This window comes from Dinoponera quadriceps, unplaced genomic scaffold (assembly GCF_001313825.1).
Source record: "Dinoponera quadriceps isolate SergipeBrazil2010 unplaced genomic scaffold, ASM131382v1 scaffold777, whole genome shotgun sequence".
In the NCBI taxonomy this organism is placed as follows: domain Eukaryota; kingdom Metazoa; phylum Arthropoda; class Insecta; order Hymenoptera; family Formicidae; genus Dinoponera; species Dinoponera quadriceps.
This window is the reverse complement of record NW_014555488.1, coordinates 1,337,542-1,360,720: the sequence shown is the minus strand read 5'-3', so window position 1 is coordinate 1,360,720 and position 23,179 is coordinate 1,337,542. Positions and strand designations below refer to the sequence as shown.

General features: G+C 46.8%; 2 protein-coding genes and 1 long non-coding RNA gene across 4 annotated transcripts in view; 2 read left to right on the top strand and 1 right to left on the bottom strand.

Moving 5' to 3' along the window:
* Window positions 1-249: 249 nt before the first annotated feature.
* Window positions 250-14,526, bottom strand: LOC106744413 (serine/threonine-protein kinase 10). Its single transcript, XM_014619170.1, has 7 exons — window positions 14,225-14,526; window positions 12,449-12,760; window positions 9,817-10,078; window positions 8,994-9,276; window positions 7,593-7,781; window positions 6,866-6,984; window positions 250-6,779 (listed from the first exon to the last, which is right to left on the bottom strand). The coding sequence occupies exons 2-7, from the start codon at window positions 12,512-12,514 to the stop codon at window positions 5,380-5,382; spliced, it is 2,319 nt and encodes a 772-aa protein (XP_014474656.1). The 5' UTR covers window positions 12,515-12,760; window positions 14,225-14,526; the 3' UTR covers window positions 250-5,379.
* Window positions 7,689-8,983, top strand: LOC106744414. The gene is made up of 3 exons (XR_001374446.1): window positions 7,689-7,833; window positions 7,915-8,049; window positions 8,119-8,983. It is a non-coding gene; the product is annotated as an uncharacterized LOC106744414 (long non-coding RNA).
* Window positions 14,527-14,658: 132 nt separating the features above from the next.
* Window positions 14,659-23,179, top strand: part of LOC106744412 (serine/threonine-protein kinase par-1) — a 28,385-nt gene continuing 19,864 nt past the window's right edge. For both annotated transcript variants that reach the window (XR_001374445.1, XM_014619168.1), the window contains exons 1-2: window positions 14,659-14,925; window positions 16,144-18,000. The gene's annotated coding sequence lies outside the window, so the exon portion shown is untranslated. The remainder of the gene's footprint in view (window positions 14,926-16,143; window positions 18,001-23,179) is intronic.

Below are 23,179 nucleotides of genomic sequence, written 5' to 3'. Positions count from 1 at the left end.
AGGGAATAAACTGTCCACGCAATACAACTGAAATTTAATTACCAGACTACTTACCAGAGCTACGGGAGCTGAAAACTAAGCACAGGGACGAAACAATGAGCTAAATTAACAAAATTTCATCTGTATTACATGGACAGTAAATTTTTAGCTGTGGGGGCTCATTCTTTTTTCCGTGCGTCTCTCGAGCCGAGAATCACTCACGAGGAGAATCGTCTCCTCGGCGAGGGAAAATAACATCACACAAAGCAATCCGTGAGGAGTTCGTTTTATTTACTGTAACAACATCGTTAGCGCTTACAATTTCGTACGTTCTTCTCGTGTAGATCGCGGGCGCGCGTAGATTCCCCGGACCGAATCCGATCGGATCCCGAAATAGACACGCCGAAAGCAACGTAACGAGGATGCAGAAGGTTGCTGGACGGCACCAGCAACGAGGGGAAGTTGTGGTACGCCATTAACACCAATTGTGGTTTCATCAATTTTCATCCGCGCGGCTTTTGGGAGCGGACTGGCGGACGGCGAAAGGTGTCGAGCGTGACGCTCGCAAAGCGACAGTTTTTGGCCAGCTGCGTCCACTACGCGTTTCTACTACACAGATCAAGGACAACCGATGCGACTGCGTTCTATGAGCGGACACGGTGGGGGAGGTACGGTCAATAATTATATTCGACTAGCTTCGCGCGCTCCGGTACGTATTGCCCTCCTCGCGCGGCTCCAAGATTGCTTCCGTCGGGACAACAGCGTAACAGCACGCGCCGAATCTGCCTCTACTCTGCGTAATACTTGTAGGAAATCGATAATTTACCGTTGGCAGCCGCTACTAATTAATTTACATTAGCACCAGTGCTAATTAACTTCAATCAGTATTAACTTATTAACGATATAATCAACAATGCTTGCGCGAGTATCTCGCGGAAAGCACGTTACATCGAGATATAATCGATTGATCAGGGGTTGATGCCACGAGGACGCCTGTATAGGAACGCAACAACAGCGCTTGGCCGATGCATGGCTGTCGATTTTCGACGAATCCTTTATTAAAAATCGGTCATTCAATTGCGAGCAATTATCGACACTCGCGCGATTCGTAATGTTTCAGAGTGATCTTTTGTTTTTTCACGGCGATACGCACGGCGCTAGGCAATTGGTGTGAATGAGGTAAATCCGCCATCGCAGTCGGAGGCTTTCCCGTTCCAAACAAAACAATAAACTGAGACGTATAATAAGTCTTCGTATAAATATTGATACAGTCGAAGCATATAACGAAAACGTAAACTGGAACAGCTTATAAAAATTAAATTACAATTCACTCTTACGCTATTATAAACGAGAGATTACGTCGTCCGTAATCATCATTATGTCGTATACGATGCGACTTGTTCTTTTCGTCTTTTTCCGATTCGCTCAAGTCAGAATGAAAATCGAGCTTTCAGTCGTCGATTTGTCTTCAGGCCAAAAGCACAAAATTAAACGACGATTTGGAGAAACGACCGTTCTCTCGTCGGATGCGGGACAATTTAAGCTTCCCAACACATTTTATTCGACGTCGCTGCGACTTTTCAAAATGGAAATATCGACAAGCGGCGAATCTCTCTGATGAGGACTGCGGTTCGCGACAATGTTGCGTGCCGCTCACGTTAGCGGTACGCACCGTCGCTCGGAGAAGCCCGGAGGTGTGAAGTCGCAGTGCGGACGCGACTACTATGTGCTTCGCGCGCATTCGTCGCGTCGCCGGCAAAGGATCACACTCCGCAAATTTTCGAACTGCTGTATCTCGACGAAAAACTGGCACACGAAGGTGAGACAAAGACCATTTTCCTCGGCATATCGCGCGCTACGAGTTTATGCTGCTCGCGTGTGCTCTCGTCATAACACGCGTTCACGCGTACTGTTACGACACGTGGTGGCGCATACCCGATATATCGCTACATAAAAATCCCAGATTATACAGGGTGGGACAAAGAAACGGACGATTTTAAAAAGCTATTTATGAACGTGTGAAATTCTATCTCCCGTTGCAGAGATTTTTTGGAATTTAGTTCACTTCGTTTCACTTGGATTTGTTTAATGTAAACAACGTATAATTTAATATCAAATTTTTCGTAAAACTACCGTTCGGAATCGGCATTAAACTGTAGGCCCCATATACTTGTATATAAAATCTACGTACGCAACTGCATGCGTGTGGGAAATAGAAAATGTTAAAACATTATAAAACCGATATTACAAATATTTTGTTTGAATGAAAATGTTTCATTCAGATAAACCATCCTGTTTGATATAAAAACAGTATTATTTAGAGGAAATAATATTTCGTTTTCAATAAAAAAATTTATTTCGTTACATATGAAATATTGTTTCACTAAAATCAAGTTCCCTTTAATATTTTTCTAATATAACGTTACCTCTTTCGAATAATTGCTTGTGACTATAACTTTTGTAATAAAAATACGAAAGAAATGTGTTATCATGATATAAAAATACTTATTATTATTCGAGAAATTAGTCCTGTTTGTTGAATTAAACATCCGTTTGTTTGCTCTTTTCCAAAAGACAAATTTGTTACAATCAAAGAAATTTTATTAAATCCAAAGAAAGTTTTTTCTCTCTGTGCAAAAAACGCTCCATTATAATTAAATGGAATAGCATTGTCGACAAGTTAACGTGCATATTCATTAACCTAACCTAATTAACTTGCTCTAATAATAATGGAGTAAACAGATTTTTTAAATCGCCCGTTTTTGCCCCACCCTGTATATTTACACAACCCTGTATATTTACAAAATAAAAAGAATATTGGAAGTTTTTATCGTGCGAAGCGAGATTTGGCGCGTGACTCGGTGAAAAAATTTCGTACGGCGGTTTTCGCTTTTTCCAAACAGTGCCAGGGTGATTTTGAATGATGAGTTGTTCGACTTTGTGTAACCCAATACCGATACCCACTATCAGTACCCGCACAGCGATATAAAAATCCGGCACTTAATCAAGCTGATATCGAGCTGACGAGTAAAATCTCCGTATGAACGAATCGATGGCGATAACGTGCTCGCGCCCGGGCGATCCAAAATCGAGTAAATTAGCGGACTTATCACCGCCCACGCAGTAACATCGACTTAAACACTAATTAACGCGCGTGTCGTAGAAGTTTTCGCGACGCCCGGTCGCGTCGTAATATTTCGCCAGTTAGTCCCGACGATAAACAACAAACTACCTTCGCGGCCCTCCCCCGTATCTTTCGCACGTTGCCGCGTTTCTCGCGGCGTCAAAGACGGCGGTAATTGCGTCTCCTGCGCAATATGCGCTACTTACGTATCTCTTAATTAATTCGTGCCACGACCCACCCAGAAATTATTTCCACATCGCCAAACACGCGCGCACCCTCGTCGGGTCTCCGGCCCGCTGCCTCGTCCCGCTCTCATCGTCGTCGCCGCGTCGTCCTTGCTCCTCGTGCGACGCTAATAGTCGCGACGTCTCACCGCGACGTCGGAGTTTAAACTCGCCGCCGAAGGAAGCTTATCTAAGTCAGGCTCTCGCGTCGCTCGTAAATCAGGCAATACCGAACACCTCGAATGACTAATTAACGACGCCGGTGTGCCTGCACATTAACCCTGACATGCCAGCACCGCCGGCAAGAGAGAGAAAGAGAGAGAGAGAGTATCGGCGATTATAACAAACGATCTTTATCCTGCTCGCGTGAGAGAGTCATTCGCGCGTGTACTTATCGGATCGATCGTTTCCCTTTGTTATCCCGCCTCGAAAGTGGCAGGAAGAGTGAAATATGGCTATTTGTGCGAACGGTCCGTGGCGACGTGCGAGTAGCTGACGCGGACAATATGCTATTCGCTGTACGTGCATGTGCGTGTCGGCGACGAGAGCGCGTACGTCTGATATGATATCGTATGATTTATTCAAACGCTCCGCCTCCCCGTGGAAAGCACGATTGCCGCCGGAGACAAATATCGTCGGGCGATACGTTCCGCTTCGTCGTTTTCGGAATTGCGTCAATGCGACGAGCGAAGCCGCGATACAATTCATCGCGCGTAGCAACCGTTTCAATAAGAAAAATAAATAACACGTTCAAGCAACAAGCATTATCTCTCAAAGGTGACGTGTCTTTGACATTTTACACTAACGTGCAAATCATCGCCTTATGTTTACGTTTACTTGTATATGTATATCACATTCTCTCAAAATGTTGGCAGAGCTCGTATTGACCGAGTCGAAACAGAGAGAAGGAGCGTGATAGTAAGAAGGTAGTCGCCTCGTGAAATAAATTTCCCGGGAATCCACGCTGTATAACTTCGGCTGCGTATCAATTAAAATATTATCAGATGCGAGAGCTCGTCCCGTTGTTCGGTCGGTTCTTCGCTCAGAAATCCCAGAACTTCCACGGAATTCGCGGAATCATGCAGCTATCGGAGAGACGATGGCGGATAATCGAACAAGATCGCGCTTATTTATATGATTGATTGTATTTTAAAGTGAATAAATGTTATATACATTCATTTTGATTTTGATCAAAAAACGGAACGAGCTTTACCATTGATCCGATTTTTCGTCATTTGCGCAATTGAAAAGAGATTGGCCATTTGAGAGTTAATAAAGTATATCAGCACGATAGACGTTTAAAACGCGTGCCGATATTTATACACATCACACACCTAAATTACTCGACTCCTCTTTCGCGTCGTGCGACGGAACTTTCCGATGGTATTGTCGCGAGCACAACTACCTTAATATATCACAAGGCACGTCTGTCTGAGTCGCGTCGCGTTCTCTCGCGCGTTATATCTTCCCTGCGTTACTCGCAGCGAAAGACGCCCGACGCGAAAGTCAACGGGGAATCGTATTAAAATGTCCGAGTCTCGCGTCACGCTGAAAACAATAAGAATTCTCGTCCCACGGTCGATAACGGCCGCAGCTAACCGCCGTCGGGGACGGTCTCGCATGCTGCAACTCTTGCGAGGCGCCGCGCTAATTTTATCTCGTTGTGCTTGGTGGAGCGAGCAACACGTGGCGATATAAGTGTCCCTTGAAAATAATCAACCGCGGTGCCGCCGAACGGACCAGCCGACGTTTCACGTCGACGCGGACGTCGGGGCGGAAAAACCCCCCTAGTGATTCCTCCAGTGATCCGCTGCCGACGTCGTTGAAACGGAAAATATCGCGAATGGCGATGTGTACGTACTCGACTCGTTGCTCCGGCTGCCTCGGTCGACTCCCAGCCGTCGTGACCCGTTGTACCTTTTCAGAGGGTACTTCATAGATCCCCAAATCCGGATATACGCTCCAAGGACGCTGCTCGCCGGCTGGAGTAGCTCGCGCGAAGCTCCAGCTACCGTCGGTCTCGAGAACAATCCTCCGCGTTCCTCGTGCCCTTCAGTTGCTCACAGATCGACTGCCGCTGCCGGTGGAGTCCTGCCTGACGACGTCCACCCTCATCGGCAGGATCGCTCCGTGAGCGATGCCGTAGTGCGCGTATGCGTCTTTGCCGTAGCTCACGGTCACCCCTTCGTGCCCGAGCTTCATTGGGCTCGCGTTCGTCGGCGGAGTGGTCGGCGTGCCGCTCGCGATGCCCTGCAGAGTGTTGAAGCTCTGCATCACCAGGTACGAGGCGGTCGACATGGAGAGCGTGTTCGCCGGTGTCGGGATTTGCACGGCCATCGGCGGTGTGCCCTCCACTCGGCCGGGGGGGACGCTGTTATTCGGCGGAGTCTCGACCGGGCTTGTCATCGGCGCGGCGACAGCTCGAGCTGGCAAAGCCGACCTCGCCGTTCGCGACGTGTCGAGATTGTCCGGCCGTCTCGGATACGGCGACGTTACCGGCGTCTTCGTCGATCGGGGTGGCAACGACTCGTCCGCTTCCACGGGCCGCAGGATCGCCGCCGACTGCGCTCGCCGCGTCGAGTCCGCGTCGGAGGATCGCGCGGTCGTCGCGTCGGAAAACGGCGCGGTGTGAGCGCGATTCTTGCGGGCCGGGATCTGCGGACTCGTCGGCAAGATCCTGGCTGCGGCCAGGTCGTTTCCCGGTGAACTCGTCGTGCTCTTCGGCGGCGATGGCTTGCTCGGGAAAGTACTCGATGCAGTGACCGGGGATTGGTCGGCGATTGGAGGGCTCGTCGCGTTGTCCCTCGCGGGATCCCTGACGCTTCGGCCGTTGGCGCTAGGCGCGGAGGATGGGATATTATTCGCGTACAGGTGACTCGACGTCGTCGATGGCGCGTCGGAGGGCGCACTCGGCGACGTGGCCGTGCGCTCGCGAGTCTGATTGTTGCCGTTCCTCGCGGCCAAGCTCGGGTCGCCGTTCGGGAAACTGGCGAACCGCGCGATCGTTTCGCGCTCTTCGGCCACCTGGGGTGCGAAGGGGATCTTCCTTTCGAGCGGCTTCGTGGGCACTCTGCTTTTCGACGGGGCCGGGGTGGCCCTAATAGTCCTTCTCTTTCGGGGATCGTTCTTCGCCGCGCTCGGACGCCTTTCTGGGAAATGTCTGCCCCTCATCGGTACCGGCTCGGCCTCTTCGCTCTCGTTCCCGTCGACGTCCCGGTCCTCCTCTTCGTAGAACTCCGAGTCCTCGTACATGTCGGACTCGTCCTCCTCGTTCTGTTCGGCGATCGCGCTCGACTGCACCCACTCCCTGATGCGATCTCTCTTCTTCGATCGGTCCACCGTTGTCTCGATGCCGTACGTGGTGAGCGTGTGGAGGAGTTGATTCTTCTCCTCCAAGGAACTGTGGAAGCTGTACATGGAGGGACAGAGCTCGTCCCGCTCGTCGGCGCCGCCTGCGGGTATAAAAAGGAGAGCCGTTGAGAAATTGCGACATACAACGCGGTATCGGAGCGGCAATATCGCGCGACAGCCAACCCACCGTTCAAAGCTTTCTCGGCCCCGAGTTTCGCCAGCCATCTGTCCTCTAAGTATTTATTCGCCTCCAATACGCTGACGGGTCGCTTATCAGCCTTCGGGTCCAGCAGCCTCTTAAACATTCTTTGAGAAAAGCGGAAAAGAGAAAAAAAACGGAATGGAACGTAATTGATTTTTCGCCTGTCGCCTTTGCATATTTTCACGGGAAAACAAAAATTCACTTCCACAGTTGAGAATTAGTTATTCGTATAATCGAAATTTAGTTACCGGTTTCGTTTGTTTAGTTACCAGACCTGGTTTTTAGCTGTGGGAGCTACTTTTGATGACCATACATGCGAACACGGAAAAACAGAATTAGCTCCCACAGCAAGAAGTTAAATTTGGTAATTAAATTTCATTTGTATTGTAGAGATAGCTAGTTTTTAGCTGCGAGAGCTTGTTCTTTTTCCCGTGTTAATTCCTCCGAAATTGCTCTTTATCTAGACGAAACCAGCGAAATTTCCAGACACCGTGGTGAATGCTGAACAGAGATCCCGTTTGTTTCCTTTTTCGATAAGAAATGCTGTAAATTGCGCGAAGCTAGAAATGCGAATTAGATGTGACATCGATCAAAAAGAAATTGTTTTAACGCGAGCAAACGAGCAGCGGCCAAAAATATTGAATTAGACGTATTTGGAATGCACGCTGACGCGGCGCTTAATTCGCAAGCTCGCATCCAAGTGGATACCCACCTCTGCGCCCGCGAGCTGATCAGCTGAAATAATTTCGGTTTCTTGGCGATGTTCAACGTCGCGTTGTGCCAGTTTTGATATCTGGTGTACCGCGGGTCGTCCGACGCCGCCTTCTGCCATGGCAGGCACCCGGTCAAGCAGACAAATAGGACAATGCCGAATTGCCAGACGTCGTGCGACGTGCGAGCTCTGAAAGTCGCCGTTAGAATGTATACCTCTGGTGGCCGTGGCAGATCTGTACGTAGGTATCATTCATTACGACGCACGAGAGATCCATTGCGCTCGGACTTGACAACCGACCAAATCTCGCTTGTGCGTACAGGGTGTTAAAAAAAAAAAGACTACGAAGGCGGCACGAAGATGCGGGGGAAAGACGGAGTAAAATCGGATGCTCATTTGATCTCGTGAGAAACAGAAGTACGGGTGAAACGACGAGCTGTTATCGCTTTCAGATAAGGTATGCCAGGTATATTTGTGTTTTCTCTTCTCGCGGTGTACAGTCTTTAAAAATATATTCACTCTTTAGGGGATGCTAGAACGACGAACTGATAAGCGTCGATAATGTAGAAGCGAACCTCGAAATGTTATGTTACATAAACACTGACACGATTACGCTATTCTGTTTGTATTCCTTATGCATATAGATCTTACGTAAATGTTAGTGCGATATAAATGTGAATAAAATTAATGTACGTTATTCCGTTTTACCATATCTAACAGAAAATTCGGCCAAGTTGTATAAAATTTTTTCTGCAAACTCTTTGTATCTCTTTAAGCCTTTATGCGCAATTGTAAAGGTACAAAAATGTTGTTTGAGTTTATTTCTCGTCGGAGCAAATATACACACGATATGTACAAGTTGCGAAATTTTTATTTTAAGTAAATATTTACCTGACGGGCCGAAATTTCAGTTTTGAAATGTTTAATCGTTTCCCAGTAAACACTAAGTATCAATAACATAACATCGATGTTTAATGTCCGGCACAATAATGTAACCGTTATATTACACGTGTGTGTACGCGTGTTGTAACAACTACATTATTATATCAAATATTAAACATCGATGTTACTGATACTCGATGTTTACTGGGTTTCCTTACATATCGGACAATGGCTCTGATACATTTTCGCACGTACTTTCATTACGTAGAAACATTTCGAATTCCGTGCAATCAGTAAGACATAAACTCTGAAGAAAAACTCAATATTTTGTCGGTGAAGTTTCCAAAAAATATGGCATCTCCTTAAAATAAACACTTAAAAAAAAAGAAACAATCGAACAGATCCGCTTGATCCGCTTGATTTTACTCTGCTTCCCCGTATTCCTCGATTCTTTTCCCCCAACATTCTAATCGCGACGAAGCGATACTTAATGGTCAATCACAGCGTATAAATAATTACTTGTACGTCTCGTCAGTGTCGATCTGCAGTACCTCGGGCGGCGAGTACGGCAGCCACTCGTTGTGCCTTCGCACCACGGTATTGACCCGTCTGGTCTCGCCGAAGTCACAGAGCTTGATTCGCGAAAAATCGCTCCGGAACACGAGTATGTTGTCGAGCTTGATGTCGCGATGCACTAGCTCGCGGCTGTGTATATGGTGCACCGCTGCGGCGAGTTGCCTGGCCACCCTCTTCGCGTGCAGCTCGCCCAACCCCGTCTCTGTCACGTTCGACGTGAGGTCGCCTGAAAATCGACGGTAACGCGAACAACTGAAGAACTCGCGAGCGACAATAATAAAATGCTACGAGAGCGTTTCCACGAGCGTCTCGTGACGAATACCGAGCGAGAGACTGCATCGTGCCTTCGAATAGCTCGTGAATTGTCTCTCGAGTGGCTCGGCAATTTGAGTCGCTCTAACGAGTGTGTTAAACTCCAATGGCAGTGGAAGATGGGGTCTGATTCCATGCTTTGCTTTGTTTATTTTTCATTTTGCTCATTGCTCATATTTCACGGCTAATATATACAAAATGGAGAAAAGAAGTAAATAATAACATGAAACATTCCTTAAAAAGAGAAACAGCGCGTGCACGCTGTAAAATAAACGAAACCGTGGGGTGAATCTGACCACGCTTTACTATTAGAGAGTTAGTGGCACACTGGATTTGATGAATCAGATGACCGAAGAAGAAGAAGAAGAAGTAAAACAAGCGGAAGAAGCAGGGAAAAAGGGTCCACAAGAAGTGGCCAACACGTGTGCGCGCGATCTCGTAAAGATTCTCTCACCGAGCGGGGCGTATTCCTGGCTAAAAACGTAGAAGCCGGCCGTCTCGAAAGCCACGTCGTAAGTGGTTATGATGTTTCTGTGAGCCGCCAGATGTAAGCCATAATGGAACTCCCGAAAGAAATCCGAGATGCCGGTGTAGGCCTTCGGCAACGCCTTCAGCACCATCTCGGTCTGCGTGCTACGGTGCTCGGTCAGCAGGATTTTGCCGAACCATCCCTCGCCGACGATCTGCAGGATGTCGAACTCGTCGATCAGGTTCACCTGCGCCAGGAAACAGTTACTGTTCCGCGCGGTGCCGTGCATGACGCCGCGCTGTGATCGACGTCCGTCTCGCCGAGCGGACGAATCGCCGATAATGAGGCCGCGCAGTCGTTGCGCCTTGCTCTCTCGGATCGCGACGGGAACTCGAAAGAGAGAGAGAGAGAGAGAGATGGAGAGAATGCCGTCGAGATAACTTCGGGACGCGAACTTTCGGAGATGAGGAAGCTGTCTGTCGAGAACACGCGCCTTGTCACGCAGCGAGGCGCGACTCTGAAGGAAAACTCACGCGCGAGCGTGCGACGGTGCGTTATCCGCGGTACGCCGAGTACAAGCGTGAGACGCCGCCCGATGCCGATCTCCACGCAACGTCTATTTTTACGCCGACGCACGCTTCGTACGCGTTTTGATCCCGATACGAGACCGAGGGGCGCACGGCGACGAATTCCTTCTGCTCGTATATTGATTATAGGCCAATATTACTTGAGCTGAGATTATCGTCTACGTAACACTGTATGACAGAAGGATACTTGCTAATCTATTGTCCCTTTTCAGGATTTTCAGGAGTATAATTGTGTCTTTCCTGGTAAACTAAATTTAGTTTGGTTTAATATTCCCAATCGGTCGCTTAGAACGTGTTTGTCTTTTTATGTGGAAAGACATCGAGCTTATTTTGGCAAATTTTAACTATTTAATAGATTCAATAGAGTATTATTATTATATAGCATCCAGTAAAGTATTATTATTATTATTATTATTATTATTATTATTATTATTATTATACTTGGAAATATACTTATAACTTAGTGGACATATATTTGACATGTCATCCCTTACAAAAATTTCACTGTTTTTAATCCGCGAAAAGTGTAAGTTTGAATAGAACATTCGACTGAATGAATGCGAACCTGTTTTTAAATCGGAAAGGAACACTTTTCCATAATAACGAGCGGCTATAGCGGATTGCATGCGATATACCCGAATGGTATTAACGTACTATTCAGTATTAAAGTAATAAACGCATATAATGTTATATGAATTTGAATTGTGTAAACGTACATTCAACTACAAGTATAAAATACTTGTTTATTACTTACGAACACTCACGCTATATATTATATATATTTTGAAATAGCACAAATAAATGCACGACTCTTCAACGCGCTTCTTTCCGAATTGAAACGAAATTGAGTAAAAAAGGAACGTGCTCTTGTTTATCAGCTGGAATATGAGTAATTGAAGACGAGTAATCTTCTCAAAAATATTCGTGAATATTCGCGTGTATTCGTTATATTCATTCATTTAATAAACTGCGCGTGCCCGAGTGCAAGAAACGAGCATAAAAATGACAGAACGGGTTGAAATAATAAGAAGCTATTAGAATGAAAAACGGAGAAATATTTTTGCAAAGAATTGTCCACATTGAAATCCGTTAAGCATTTAAATAGGTCTGCATAGCCTGTCTTCATCTTTCCATTACTTCTTTATTACTGTTTCTTCTTCCTTTTCTCTTTTCTTGTATTATATTTTCTTATACATTCTGCCTTTTGGCAAATATATATTGCTCCTATATCGTTACTGCGTTGTGTAAAGAAATGCATGTTCTCGTTAAAAAGACGAAGTAGAAAATAAATAAATAAATATCGTCCCCTCAATCTCATCTTAGATCTCATCGGAACTCGGAGTCCTTTGACCCGGTAGACGAGTTTCGCGAGTCCTCTCTCGGAAAAACCCAATTGGCAAGGAACGTGTGATAGAACGTGTCATTTTCGCGAAATGCGACGGAGAGAACAAACGCGCAACGTCTCGTTGAAAGTTCTTTTCTCGTTGATACTTAATACGATGGGAAATTCCTAATTGACACGACGCAAGTATAAATAAGCTGTCGCGAGTTAATAAACAGAACGTTTATTAATATTATGACAGCCTCAGTGAGAGGAAATGTCTGCTTAATTATGCGTACGCCCGTGTTATTCGAAGCGAATCAAGCGACGGAACTCGGTGAGCCCGATTCCGTGTTAAATGGTGTATCACGAAGCGATTGGTGTACGAACGAGTCACGGTCGCGAATGCAGTCGTCACAGATCCACCGTTAGGGAAACATTGGTGCATTGCCAGGCGGGAGAATGGCCGTTAGTCGAGCGAGTATAATGAAATGCTGCCTCGTTCGCGAATACTATTTCGGGCTCTCAATGTCTCGAGGCTGGAAAACGGAAACGGCTGCCGGCGGCCGTCGGTTGTTTAGTTTCATTCGCGAGGAGAGGAGCGCCGTGAGACCTCGGGGAAATCGCCGCAGGCACAAAGGAAAATCCGATTGCGGCGGCTGCAGCGGCGGCGGTGGGGATAGTGATGGCGGGAAAGAAAGCTCATTACCTTCTCAAGCTCGAACTCCCGTATCCTGTGAATGGACCCGCCGATCGCCTTCTTCATCCCGCTCATCTCGATGATCCGTGACGCTTTTTTTCTATCTCACTCGAGTAGTAAGCCGAGAGAATAGGCCTCTCACCGATCGCCGATCGATCAATCGCCGTTGGTTATTACACTCAGTCTCTCGCTGGCCGCGAATTTCGCAACATCATCGGTCATCGTCCGCTTCCGAGAAAAGCCCAAGCGCTTCCACTCTCTCCCTCCCTCTCTCTCTCTCTCTTTCCCTCTCCCTCCAAGCGCGACTGGAAGCGTGCGACTCTGCAAAACGTTTTAAACGGAATGAAAAGCGTCGACGTGCCGGCTCAGAGGTGTTCCGGGAAACACGGCTTTTTACAAAATCGACGGATTTGCAAGAACCCCGCGCGACGACGCATCCGTGATGAACCCACGTCGCGCGAATTGGACGCCACGACGACGCACGTGCACGACAAACAAGATGAATTGGATTCCGGCGTTGTGATGACGTTCGGCGAAGGCTCGGCCGAGAAGTGGAACGGCGATCGAAATAAATCTAGACAGTTATATCGCGTCATGAGAAGACGATCTAACGAAATAATATTCCCGTTCGCGCGCGACCGAGGAATCGTTAACGAGCGGAATGAAGTTGCGGTTTCGCACGCGACGAGCGCAGCCGGTCGCCGGCTAGTATTTTTGTGCCGGGTACAATTGTTGCGCAAGATTCGGGGCGAGAGTTAGTGAGAGAGAGAGAGAGAGAGAGAGAGAGAGAGAGAGCGAGAGAGAGAGAGAGAGAGAGAGAAGGCATTATTTATTCGGCGCTTTGGGAACAGGAAAATTCCCTTCAAGTGTAACAACAATTGATAGATTAGGAACTAAAATGCATTTTGAAAGAATGCAATTGATGAACATAACTGAAATTAATAATTCTGACGAAAGTATGTACTGAGTTATTTAAGATAATATATCAAAGCTAGTCACTGATAGAGAGATCCTCATGGTAGAAGCAAAAGAGAGAGAGAAAGAGAGAGAAGGCATTATTTATTCGGCGTTTTGGGAAAAAGAATATCCAAGATAATCAAAGTTATGATTACTGATAGAGAGATCAACGATCCTCAAACGATCCTGGAAACAAAAAAGAGAGAGAGAGAGAGAGAGAGACATCGCGAATCTTAGCAGAAATGCACGCCGTATACATATTATTTTGGCAAATTGCACCATCGACAGTAGATACAAGATGAACTTCTCTAGCAATTGGAAAGCGGACATGGATTGCGCGTGCTGTTGACGCAGAAGCGCGTTGCAACACTTGAGAATTTGTTAAACAATTTGTTAAAAAGATATCTCTCCGACTCTGTGTGAACTTTTTTACTCGCGCCGCTCCTCTCGAGGAAGCGGCACCGCGGAAGCGTACACGCGTGCGCGTCTTTCTGCACCTTTCCGCGGCGATATATATACGTCGAGAGAACTATTCCCGACTATATCTGACAATTACGGTGCAAGATCCGAAGCGGCGAGTGCCCGTTACTTGATCCCTTTAAAGATGCATCAAGACGTAAGATTCCTCGGATCGGACGGAGCTTAATCGGATTGATTTTATTCAATCTCCTCGAGAGAGAAACCCTCGACGTCGCGAGATGCCCGTGAAGACAATCGTGCCAGGTTCGTTGTACTCGGCGAACACCGAGATATAATTTTCCATAAAGAAGAGATCGCGAATCACGTTAAATGCATTTCACTCGGCGAATCCGACGAACGCGAACTTACGATAGACGGAGCTCGAGTCGGTGTGTCGTTATTTATGTAAGCGCCGTCCGCCGCTGATGTAAATTCGCGAAACACCATGCACCACACGCGAGAGTCCACCACGAAGAAGTCCCGAGAGACGACGGCACGCGTCACAGGGAGGCGGAGGACACCCGAAGAGGGAGTCCGTCGGCGAGACGCGGACCTGGAGAATCCACGTGGGACGATCCAGCCGATAACTCTCGGCACCTCGGCCACGACACCGCGCACAACACCCTGCCGTGATCCCGCAGAGACGGGTCTGCCGTGTTCGGTGCACTGTGTTTGCTCTGTCTGCAGTATTTATAAAACGCGGACCGGAAAGCGCGGCTGGCGAGAGAGCTGGTCTTTTGGCGCCTTGCCGGCTTGCCCGCGCACCGACTCTTCCTGAAGGCGCGCACCGCGTCACCGCGCGTCGTCGACGCGCCTGAACCCGGAGCCGATCCGTCAGTGACGGATCCGGGTCCGCTCCGTGTGAGCTCGAAGCTACGCTCACCGGCTTCTCTCCCCCCGTTCCGTCTTCGCGACTGTGATCGCGAGAGACGATTCTACGAATTCGCGCGAAGTTCGCCGGTAACCAGCCTCACCTCGCTGCGAAGCGCCGATCATCGTCGCATCCCTTGGACGTTTTTCAACGGACAGCTCATCGTACGAAACATTCATCGCGGAATTTCTATAGTCTGGTGAATTAATCACGCGAGACGTTTTTATTTCTGTGAACAAGCCAGTCGACACCGCCTAGACAATATAACATCCAAAGTCGAGACATGAGACGTCCTACTGATATATCTTTAAAGCGGTGTCTACGATGAGAATCTAAGGCGTAAGATTTAAGCTTTAAGCTGTAAGAAGTTGGCCAATCGCTGTCGAATGTGAGAAGAATAATTGTGATTGTGATCGGTGAATTTCTCATCGCTCAAAGTTCAACCCTTTCGTCCCTGAATATGAGCAATCTCCTCATGATAAAATATTAGATATAATTTTGTTAATTTAGTCAAATGGCGTAATTTATCTTTCGAGTGTTTCGAAACATTGGTGGTACATATGTGTACCATTCGGTACGAAAGGATTAAAACTGAAGTCTTATGCTTTATAGTCTCATTGTAGATGCCGAGTTAGACATCTTAAAGATGTCTTATGTCTTATGATTTTAGGTATTATGTTGTTTGGATGAACATCAATTATATTACACCTATGCAGGGCTAGGAAGTAACACGTTAGTAACGTTGTTACTATTACAGTTACCTTTTTCAGTAACGATTTGATAATAACGTTATATTTTCCCATTAATAATAATAACAGTACATTTTACAGTTATTTTGCCAATTTTATCTGCGTTATTTTTCGAATTTTAGAAAAGGTCCTCAAAACGTGATGAAATTGTAACGACTCGTTACTTCTTAAATAAAGATAACGGTAACGAGTTACTTTTTTTTTTCGATAGATAACAAGTTACTTTTCAAAAGTCACTTTCCCAACCCTGCATCTATGTTATAACATCAATATTATGTTGCATTTACATTGTCGAGTGCGAAATTACAACTTAGATGTAACTGATGCTCGATGTTAACTAAGAATCGTGAAAGCATATTGGAAAAAAGTACTATTCGAGAAAATAATTACTCCAATAGTTCGGAACTTTTCACTTGGACTAAAATTAACGTAAATTTCACTTCAATTTAACATTTTTCGGTCACATTTAAGTGATACTCCCCGATCCAAATAAAATTTAGACCGGGTGAAAATTTCGCTCAGAACTATGGGTGCAATTATACACTCGAATGTAGCACTTTTCTTCAGTGTACGGTTCGACTTTTCTCTTCACACATCCGTACATTGTTAATTAACATAAAACACCACATAGCTGTTCGGGAGAAACATCATTTCCGTTGTACATTTAGATTGCATCGGACGCATTCGCGACATTCTCACCGTGTATTATATCACATTTACGACATCACGCGGGAATCCGTCGAATGCCATTAAGTGGAAGCTGACCGACCGAGGGCGCCACCGACTCCTCCGCGGAGGCATCTTACAGAACTGCAACGCGGGTCGCGGACGGGCTACGTCAATACACTCGACGCGCACTTCCCACGCACCGTGGCGGCTTCTTGCTCACCTCTCACCTGGGACACCTGTCCATCTCACCTATCTGTTTAAAACACGCAGCGAATGCGGAAACGCGTCAGGTTCACGGGAATCGCGGATCTCGGGGGGATTCGCCGTGCACTAACGTCCTCTCGGTGAGTGTCAGCGCAACAGGAAGCTGGAAACCGAGACGGGGAGTCCGGATGGTAACGGGGACGGTGTGCAGGTCGCTTTCATCTATCTCGTGGAATCGAAAGCTACGTGGAGCATCGTCCATTCGCTCCATTCGTTCGTGCGATCGTCGTTCCACGCGACATTCTGCTACAAGCGGGACGAATATCGTCGCGGCATCGCGCGCGCCCGCCCGAGGGACTTCGTATTTCGCGCCACCGCGCCGCGAGGTAACGCGACTCACCGCTAGATAGCGGCGGCGTCGAGCGAGCCGGCTGGCGTTCGGAGCGCGTCCCCGAGTGCGTCGACTGCGCCGAGTACGTCTCCTCAGCTTTCTCGTGTGTCACCGTGTCGCGGCGAGTGCTCGCCCGTCGTCTCCACGGGCGCTCGCGCCGTCGTACGCCTTCGGCACGGAATCCGGACGAAGCGAGTGTTGAGAGTGTCGCACGCGACGACGAGTCGTCGCGGCGTGTGCGATACGTGCGCGCGTTTACGCCCGTAAAAGCGGTTACGCGATCGAGGAAGCGTGTGTGAGAGAGAGAGAAAGAGAGAGAGAGAATAACGGAGAACGGAAAAACGGTCAACGTAGAAGTACGTACACTCTCTCGCTGTTGGGTGCGCGCGCGCGCTCTCGCTCGCTCGGCGGTTGTACGTGCGAACGTGCGTGGAAGTGAGCGAGAGAGGCGGCGGCGGGCCGAGGGAGAGGAGAGGAAAAGTGGGAAGTGTGTCGCGCGCGCGGACGCACCGTCGTCATCGGCTCGGAGGAAGGTGCCCGGAAGTCGCTTTCTGCTCGCGCGAGTGTATCTCTCTGAGGAAGATAGGTGGACACGGATAGAAAGAGAGAGGGCAATCGCGCGGGTGGGCGAGGTATCCCGATAGAGAAGAAGAAAGAGAGGGAGAGAGAGAGAGAGAAAGAGATACGACGAAGAGGAGGAAGCATCGGGTCAAGAAGAAAGAGGTGATCCATCAACTCGGGTGCGCGAGTTTCGTATCCGTGAGACGAGAAACGAGAGCAAACGGTGTGTCTCGTAAGGTGAGGGGGAGGGAGGGAGAGAGACAACGAGGAGGATTGCGTCGCGAACGAGGAATGTGAGAAGCCGCCGAGCGGTGCCGTGTAAACACGCATTTCGACGCGAGGAGAAGCCGAGGCAGCCCACCAGCGTCGCAGCGTTCGATGTCGTTGGCTCCTTCTCCGTTCCTGTCATCAGCTTCGTCATCATCATCATCGTCATTGTCATCAAACATCGACGGTGCTCGCCAGTGAAACGGCAGAAGCAGCTCCTCTACCTCCTCTTAGCCCTCCCAGTCGTAGCTCGGCGACAGCTCGCGAGGTTGCTGTGACATCGATCATCAGCACCGGCACCGCCGACACGCGTATGTGAATCCGCATCACAAATGACAGTGCATCGGACTGTGGGTGGACAAGCAGCGAGGTGTTGGCTGAAGTCGTCGTCGTCGTTGTTGTCTTCGTCGTCGTCGGTTTAGCGGACAAAGAGGTAGGTACATTGCGCTCGCGTGGTCCTCTGCTGCAGTCCTTAGTGGACTCTTCTGTAAAAATGGCTTCGGGCTGTCCTTTCTCGCGAAGACGGCCTTGCGATCGCGATTGTATTGTTCTCGCGAACGCTCGTCGCCCGCCGAAGGATCTCGCCGCGCGATTGCGTCTTGACATTGATAATATTCCGTTAGCGACGACGGTCGTTGCTGCGTGTCCGCAGCCTCCTCGTCGCGAAGTTCTGCCGCAATCGCACGGAGAAATTCCCGATCGGGATCGCTCGATTCGACGGGAGAAAATTCAAATGCACGAACGTTCGCGGATATTAATTGGTCGGTCCTTTTCAGCTGGACTGGCTGCGCCACTTCGAGAAATTTACATACACGTTGAAGCACGTACGTATGAGATTCTCACGCTTCAGCGTGTGTACATTTCTTGAACTAGCGCAGCCAGCTCAGCTAAAAAAAGAAACGGGACAAATGTCTAAGATGGTTTTAATCCTCTAATGGTAAGGTGGAGTCTGATCCGACCCCGTGCTCTGTTGTGTTCATTTTTCACCCAATTAATGTGCAAAATGGATACAAGGAGTAAATGATAACTTGAAACTTCTTTCTCTGTTTATTTATGCATGAGAAAATATAATGAAGTTAAATCTTAAATAATTGCAGTAAAAAATACTGTGACAAATACTTTAACGTTCTGAATATTCGCCTTGCTATTAGTGTCGGTCTACAATAGATATTTTAAGCCTTAAGTCTTGAGAAATTGACTAATTATAGTTAATTATTCCCTTCACATTCGACCGTGATTGATCAATTTCTCAAGGCTTGAGGCTTAAAATATCTATTGAAGACCGATACTTCGAGGATTGAAGACGTCTAAAAGACGTTCTGCTTTTTTTTTTTCAAATATCTTCTATTTTTAGATGTTTTTAGTAAGTCTTAGAAATTTATTCTGTCTGGGTCATTCACAGTTGTGTGTGTGGGTGTGCGAATGAATTTTTTTCGTCAACTTCAAAGTCGATTCTTATCCGTATATACAGAACTCCACCGCGCAAAACAGCGATCACTCGGCCATGACTTTCGGAACGGTCGTTAATTTGTGTACACTTATCAGTTACGAATACGGGATATTTTCGGCGTGAACGCGTGTCGCAGAATACAACATTACACAACGCTCGCTCGTCTTATCTGGGCTCCGTACACTTTTCCACAGCCTTTATCTCCCTTCTTTTTCTCGTCGAAGGACGAGAGAGGCTCGCGAGATGCTCGCCGCGCGTTTCAGCCGTAGCGAGCGTAGCAAAACCGCGTGCACAAGGCGAAAGGGCAAATCTATTATCGATTGAATTTCGCTCCATTATCCCGCTCGAAAATAGTTCGTATATTCGCGACTCGGTCGTGCCAAAAGCGACGCGCCGACAATACCGACGTCAACTTACCCCTCGGATTCTCCGTATTTTTACGGTGCAAAGCGCACCTCAAGGCGAACTTCTGGTATTTTTCCGCATCGCGGGATTCGCCTCGCGACAACAATTCTCGCACAGCCATGGCTGTAAAAAGAGAGAAAGAGAGAGAGAGGGAGAAATTCTTACGGCCACCACCGTTGCATAATGATCTCGTTTCGTCCGGTAACATCTCGAGCAACAACACATTCGTCAACAAACCGCATGGCGATTATGCGTGTAAATACGGCAGCACAGGTATGGCGTTATCGCGCCCTGATATCGATCGCTCGTCGGCAACCATTCTGGAAGCTTTATCTCTCCGCGAGAGATATTCGGGTGGGTCCGACTGTCCGCGAACAAATTCGCGAATGAATCGGTTCGCATGCGATCTCGCGCGAATTCAAACGCACCCGAAGCGCGTAAACACGACGGCGCACACGCGCGCGCGCGCGGGCCCCATCGCCAGAAGTTTTCCCCGTTGTCCGTTTTTCCTCGTCATATCGTCGTATCGGATTGCCATGCGACAGGATTGCCGCAGACCTGGAAACCGGGAGAAGTTACGGAAATTTAAATTGGTCGGGAGAAACTTGGAAATGTCACGGAAAAACATATTTTGCTCGCACAACGAATTTGTCAGTTGCTATGCGGACAGAAAAAAAAAGGATTTGTTTAAACAGCAAGATTTGTTGAGACAGCAAAATAATTTGGTTATGCCAACTAAATGTTTGGTTACAACGGGAAAATTATTTTTTCCGCGCAACAAATCTTTTGGCTGGCCGCACAATAATTGTAAAATTCGCTGTGCCGGCAAATTATTTTTTTCCGCGAGGAGAAGATATGAAAGAGCCTGGAATTTTGAACCTTGTCCACAATTCCCTTAAATGTTTTTATTCTAAAAAATATTTATAATTTTTTTAATATTATATTTAACATTTATAATCATATTTGTTGAAAACTCGCGCATTTTACAAATCATTTCTTACGTTTTAAGGATGTGGCACGTGAAAAAACTTAAGCAGTAAGAAAAGTGGTCGAATCATAGTCGATTATTCCTCGAGAATGTGATTGTTGGTTAATTTTATTCAGTGTTTTTATTCAATCGTCCTTTTCCGTCATAACAGCGTCTTTCCAATACTCATTTATTTTTTGTTGGTCTGAATTTACATTCAGAGTATCTATTACGGAAGAGTACTACAGAGTATTTATGTTCGGAAAGGTTTCGGAATCGTTCAGTTATTTTCTAGAATTACAATAGAAATCTAGGGAATAATTGAGCAATTTCGATGGGAAACCTTTCCGAATATTTCCATAATATTGTAGATACCCTGCGCCCTTATTCTATAACTTTTAATGTATGCATTACAAATTTCTGTGCGGACAAAATGTGTCACAAAATAGCTGCGCAATGATACATTAACGATAACGAAATTTTCGTTATAAATTACAGAATCGGGAATTATAGAAAGGGACCGGATTATGTTGTGTTAATATATTTCTCAGTTTGTGCTGCTTCTAACAATAATAAGCTATCTCTGCAATCCCTGCTTCTGAACGTTAAAATTTAATATTATGTATTGGTCATGAAAAATTGTTCACTGTCTATGTTTAAGATTATATGTTGGTAATGAAAAATTGTCCACTGTCTCCGGAAAAATATGGAAAAGTCAGGAAATTTCAAAATTCATTATCTGTGGCAACCTTGATGCGATCCTGCGCGAGAGGAAACAATAAGTTCTCCCGTGGACCGATCAATTATCGTTTCGCAGGAAGCACGGTGTTTCCGAAGCTGCAAAAGCTGGGCGGCTTATTCGCGCGTTCTTTCCGACATCGTGTCGATCGTCGTTGCGAGCGCGATACAAAAGACGAGGCGGAGAATCACCTCGTGGTTATGAATAATTGTTCTCCCGAGCTGAGCAAAAGTTATGACGGTTCGGCATTGTGCGCCGAGCTCGAAGTAACTTCGCGAGTAATTTCGATTTCCAGGTTTCTGGAATTTCCACAGAATCATCGCAGCACCGCTACACGTGAGTTTCTGGGATCGCAATTTCCAATATGCAGATGCGATCGCCTGACGTAAACATAACGGAGAACTAGGCGAAACATCTTTTTTTTTTCTCTCCCTTTTTTATACAAATAAATTGGCCATTATTGGAAACTTAATAAAGTTGTATCTGCTTGATATCCGTCGTTAAACGATAATAACCGTTCAGCAGTGATTATGACAACAACAATAATAGTAATAACAGTAGCGATTGGTAGTAATTCCCATAATATTTCACGGCTACCGCCGATAAATAAACCGCGGGCTCAGATTCGCGCGTAATTAAACCCGGACGGCTTTGATCCTAATAAAACAGAGACGGCCGCGCAGCACTCGGAGCGTTTCGCGCTGAGAGCCCCGTGTGATAAATTGCATCCCCGCTTCTCCCGAAATCGTATTCTTTCGCCTAAATAAACATCTGGCGTCCGGGCGAGCTGGGCAAAACTAAATACGCGAAACTCTAATAACGCGGTTTTCGCTGAAATTACACAATTCAGATGGAGCCAGCCGTGAAGCGGCTCCCGTTTCGTTCCGCAATTCCGCCGCATGTCGTCGTGATATCGAGCGTCGCGCGACACGAGTGTGTGCACTAGGAAGACCGAATGTGTCCGATTGATCGAGGTTAAAATTAAATATGCTATACTTACGACCGTGAAAAACTCGCACTGCGCACATACACACACGCACGCATGCCCATTGGTCGCTCGCGATGTTTGTCAGGCGGCACACGGTTTTTACGACTACCGATATCGTAACCAGCAAAAGACGACACGGTTCGAGTGGAATTACATCCGTCTTCGAGTTTTTTTTCCCGAGGAACGAGAGGAAAAATTAATGTCACGTAGGATTGCGATCATTAGACACGGACGATCGCGTATGCACCTCAGCCGCAACCTCAGACTCCAGCGGACACGCCGCGAACATAATGACAATCGCACACCATGCGCATCCTCTCGTCGGGTGGTGCAAATTTGCACGACTGTATGCACGTATGTGTATTTATTATGTCGAAGCCTCTTCTATCGTCTAACGACCGACTGCTCTGGATAATTTCGATAGAACCACGGCGAAACGAGACTTCGCCGATATATGACATAACGACGTTATTCTTAGAAACCGTTATGTGCGGGTCCTTCTTGTTGTTTTTATTACTTTGCCGATGAAGTTTACTTATCGATGAAGTTTATTAAAATTACGTAGCTCAACGTATTTATAAGCTCGGCGGGGTCGAGGCCTCCGCGAAGTTTCTGCAAAAACGTCCGCCGCGTGTCACGCGTCACCTGTAAATGACAGGACTCCGCCTCGGACGGGCGGTTGAGTTGAGGTAGTTGGCCCGTGACAAAATTGTTGGAGAAGTAATGTTTAACACAAGGACCTCGGGAAATCTGTGCCAAATATTTATGAACATGATTTATGTGACATGTAGTTTTAACACTATAGCAAGAGAATATCAATCAAACTTGATTTATTACATGTGTTTGTTTAATATAAGCCACAATTTAATATCAAATATTGCTCTACTTGAATAAAAACGTTGTTATTTCGCTAGAATAAATCGTATTGTTTGATAGGGAAAACAGTTCTTTGAGGAAATGATATTTGGTGTTCAGGAAGAAAAATTATCTCATTATATTTTAAATATTGTTCTATCGAGACAAAAAATTTTTTAAATATTTTTTTATTATCGTGTTATTTCTT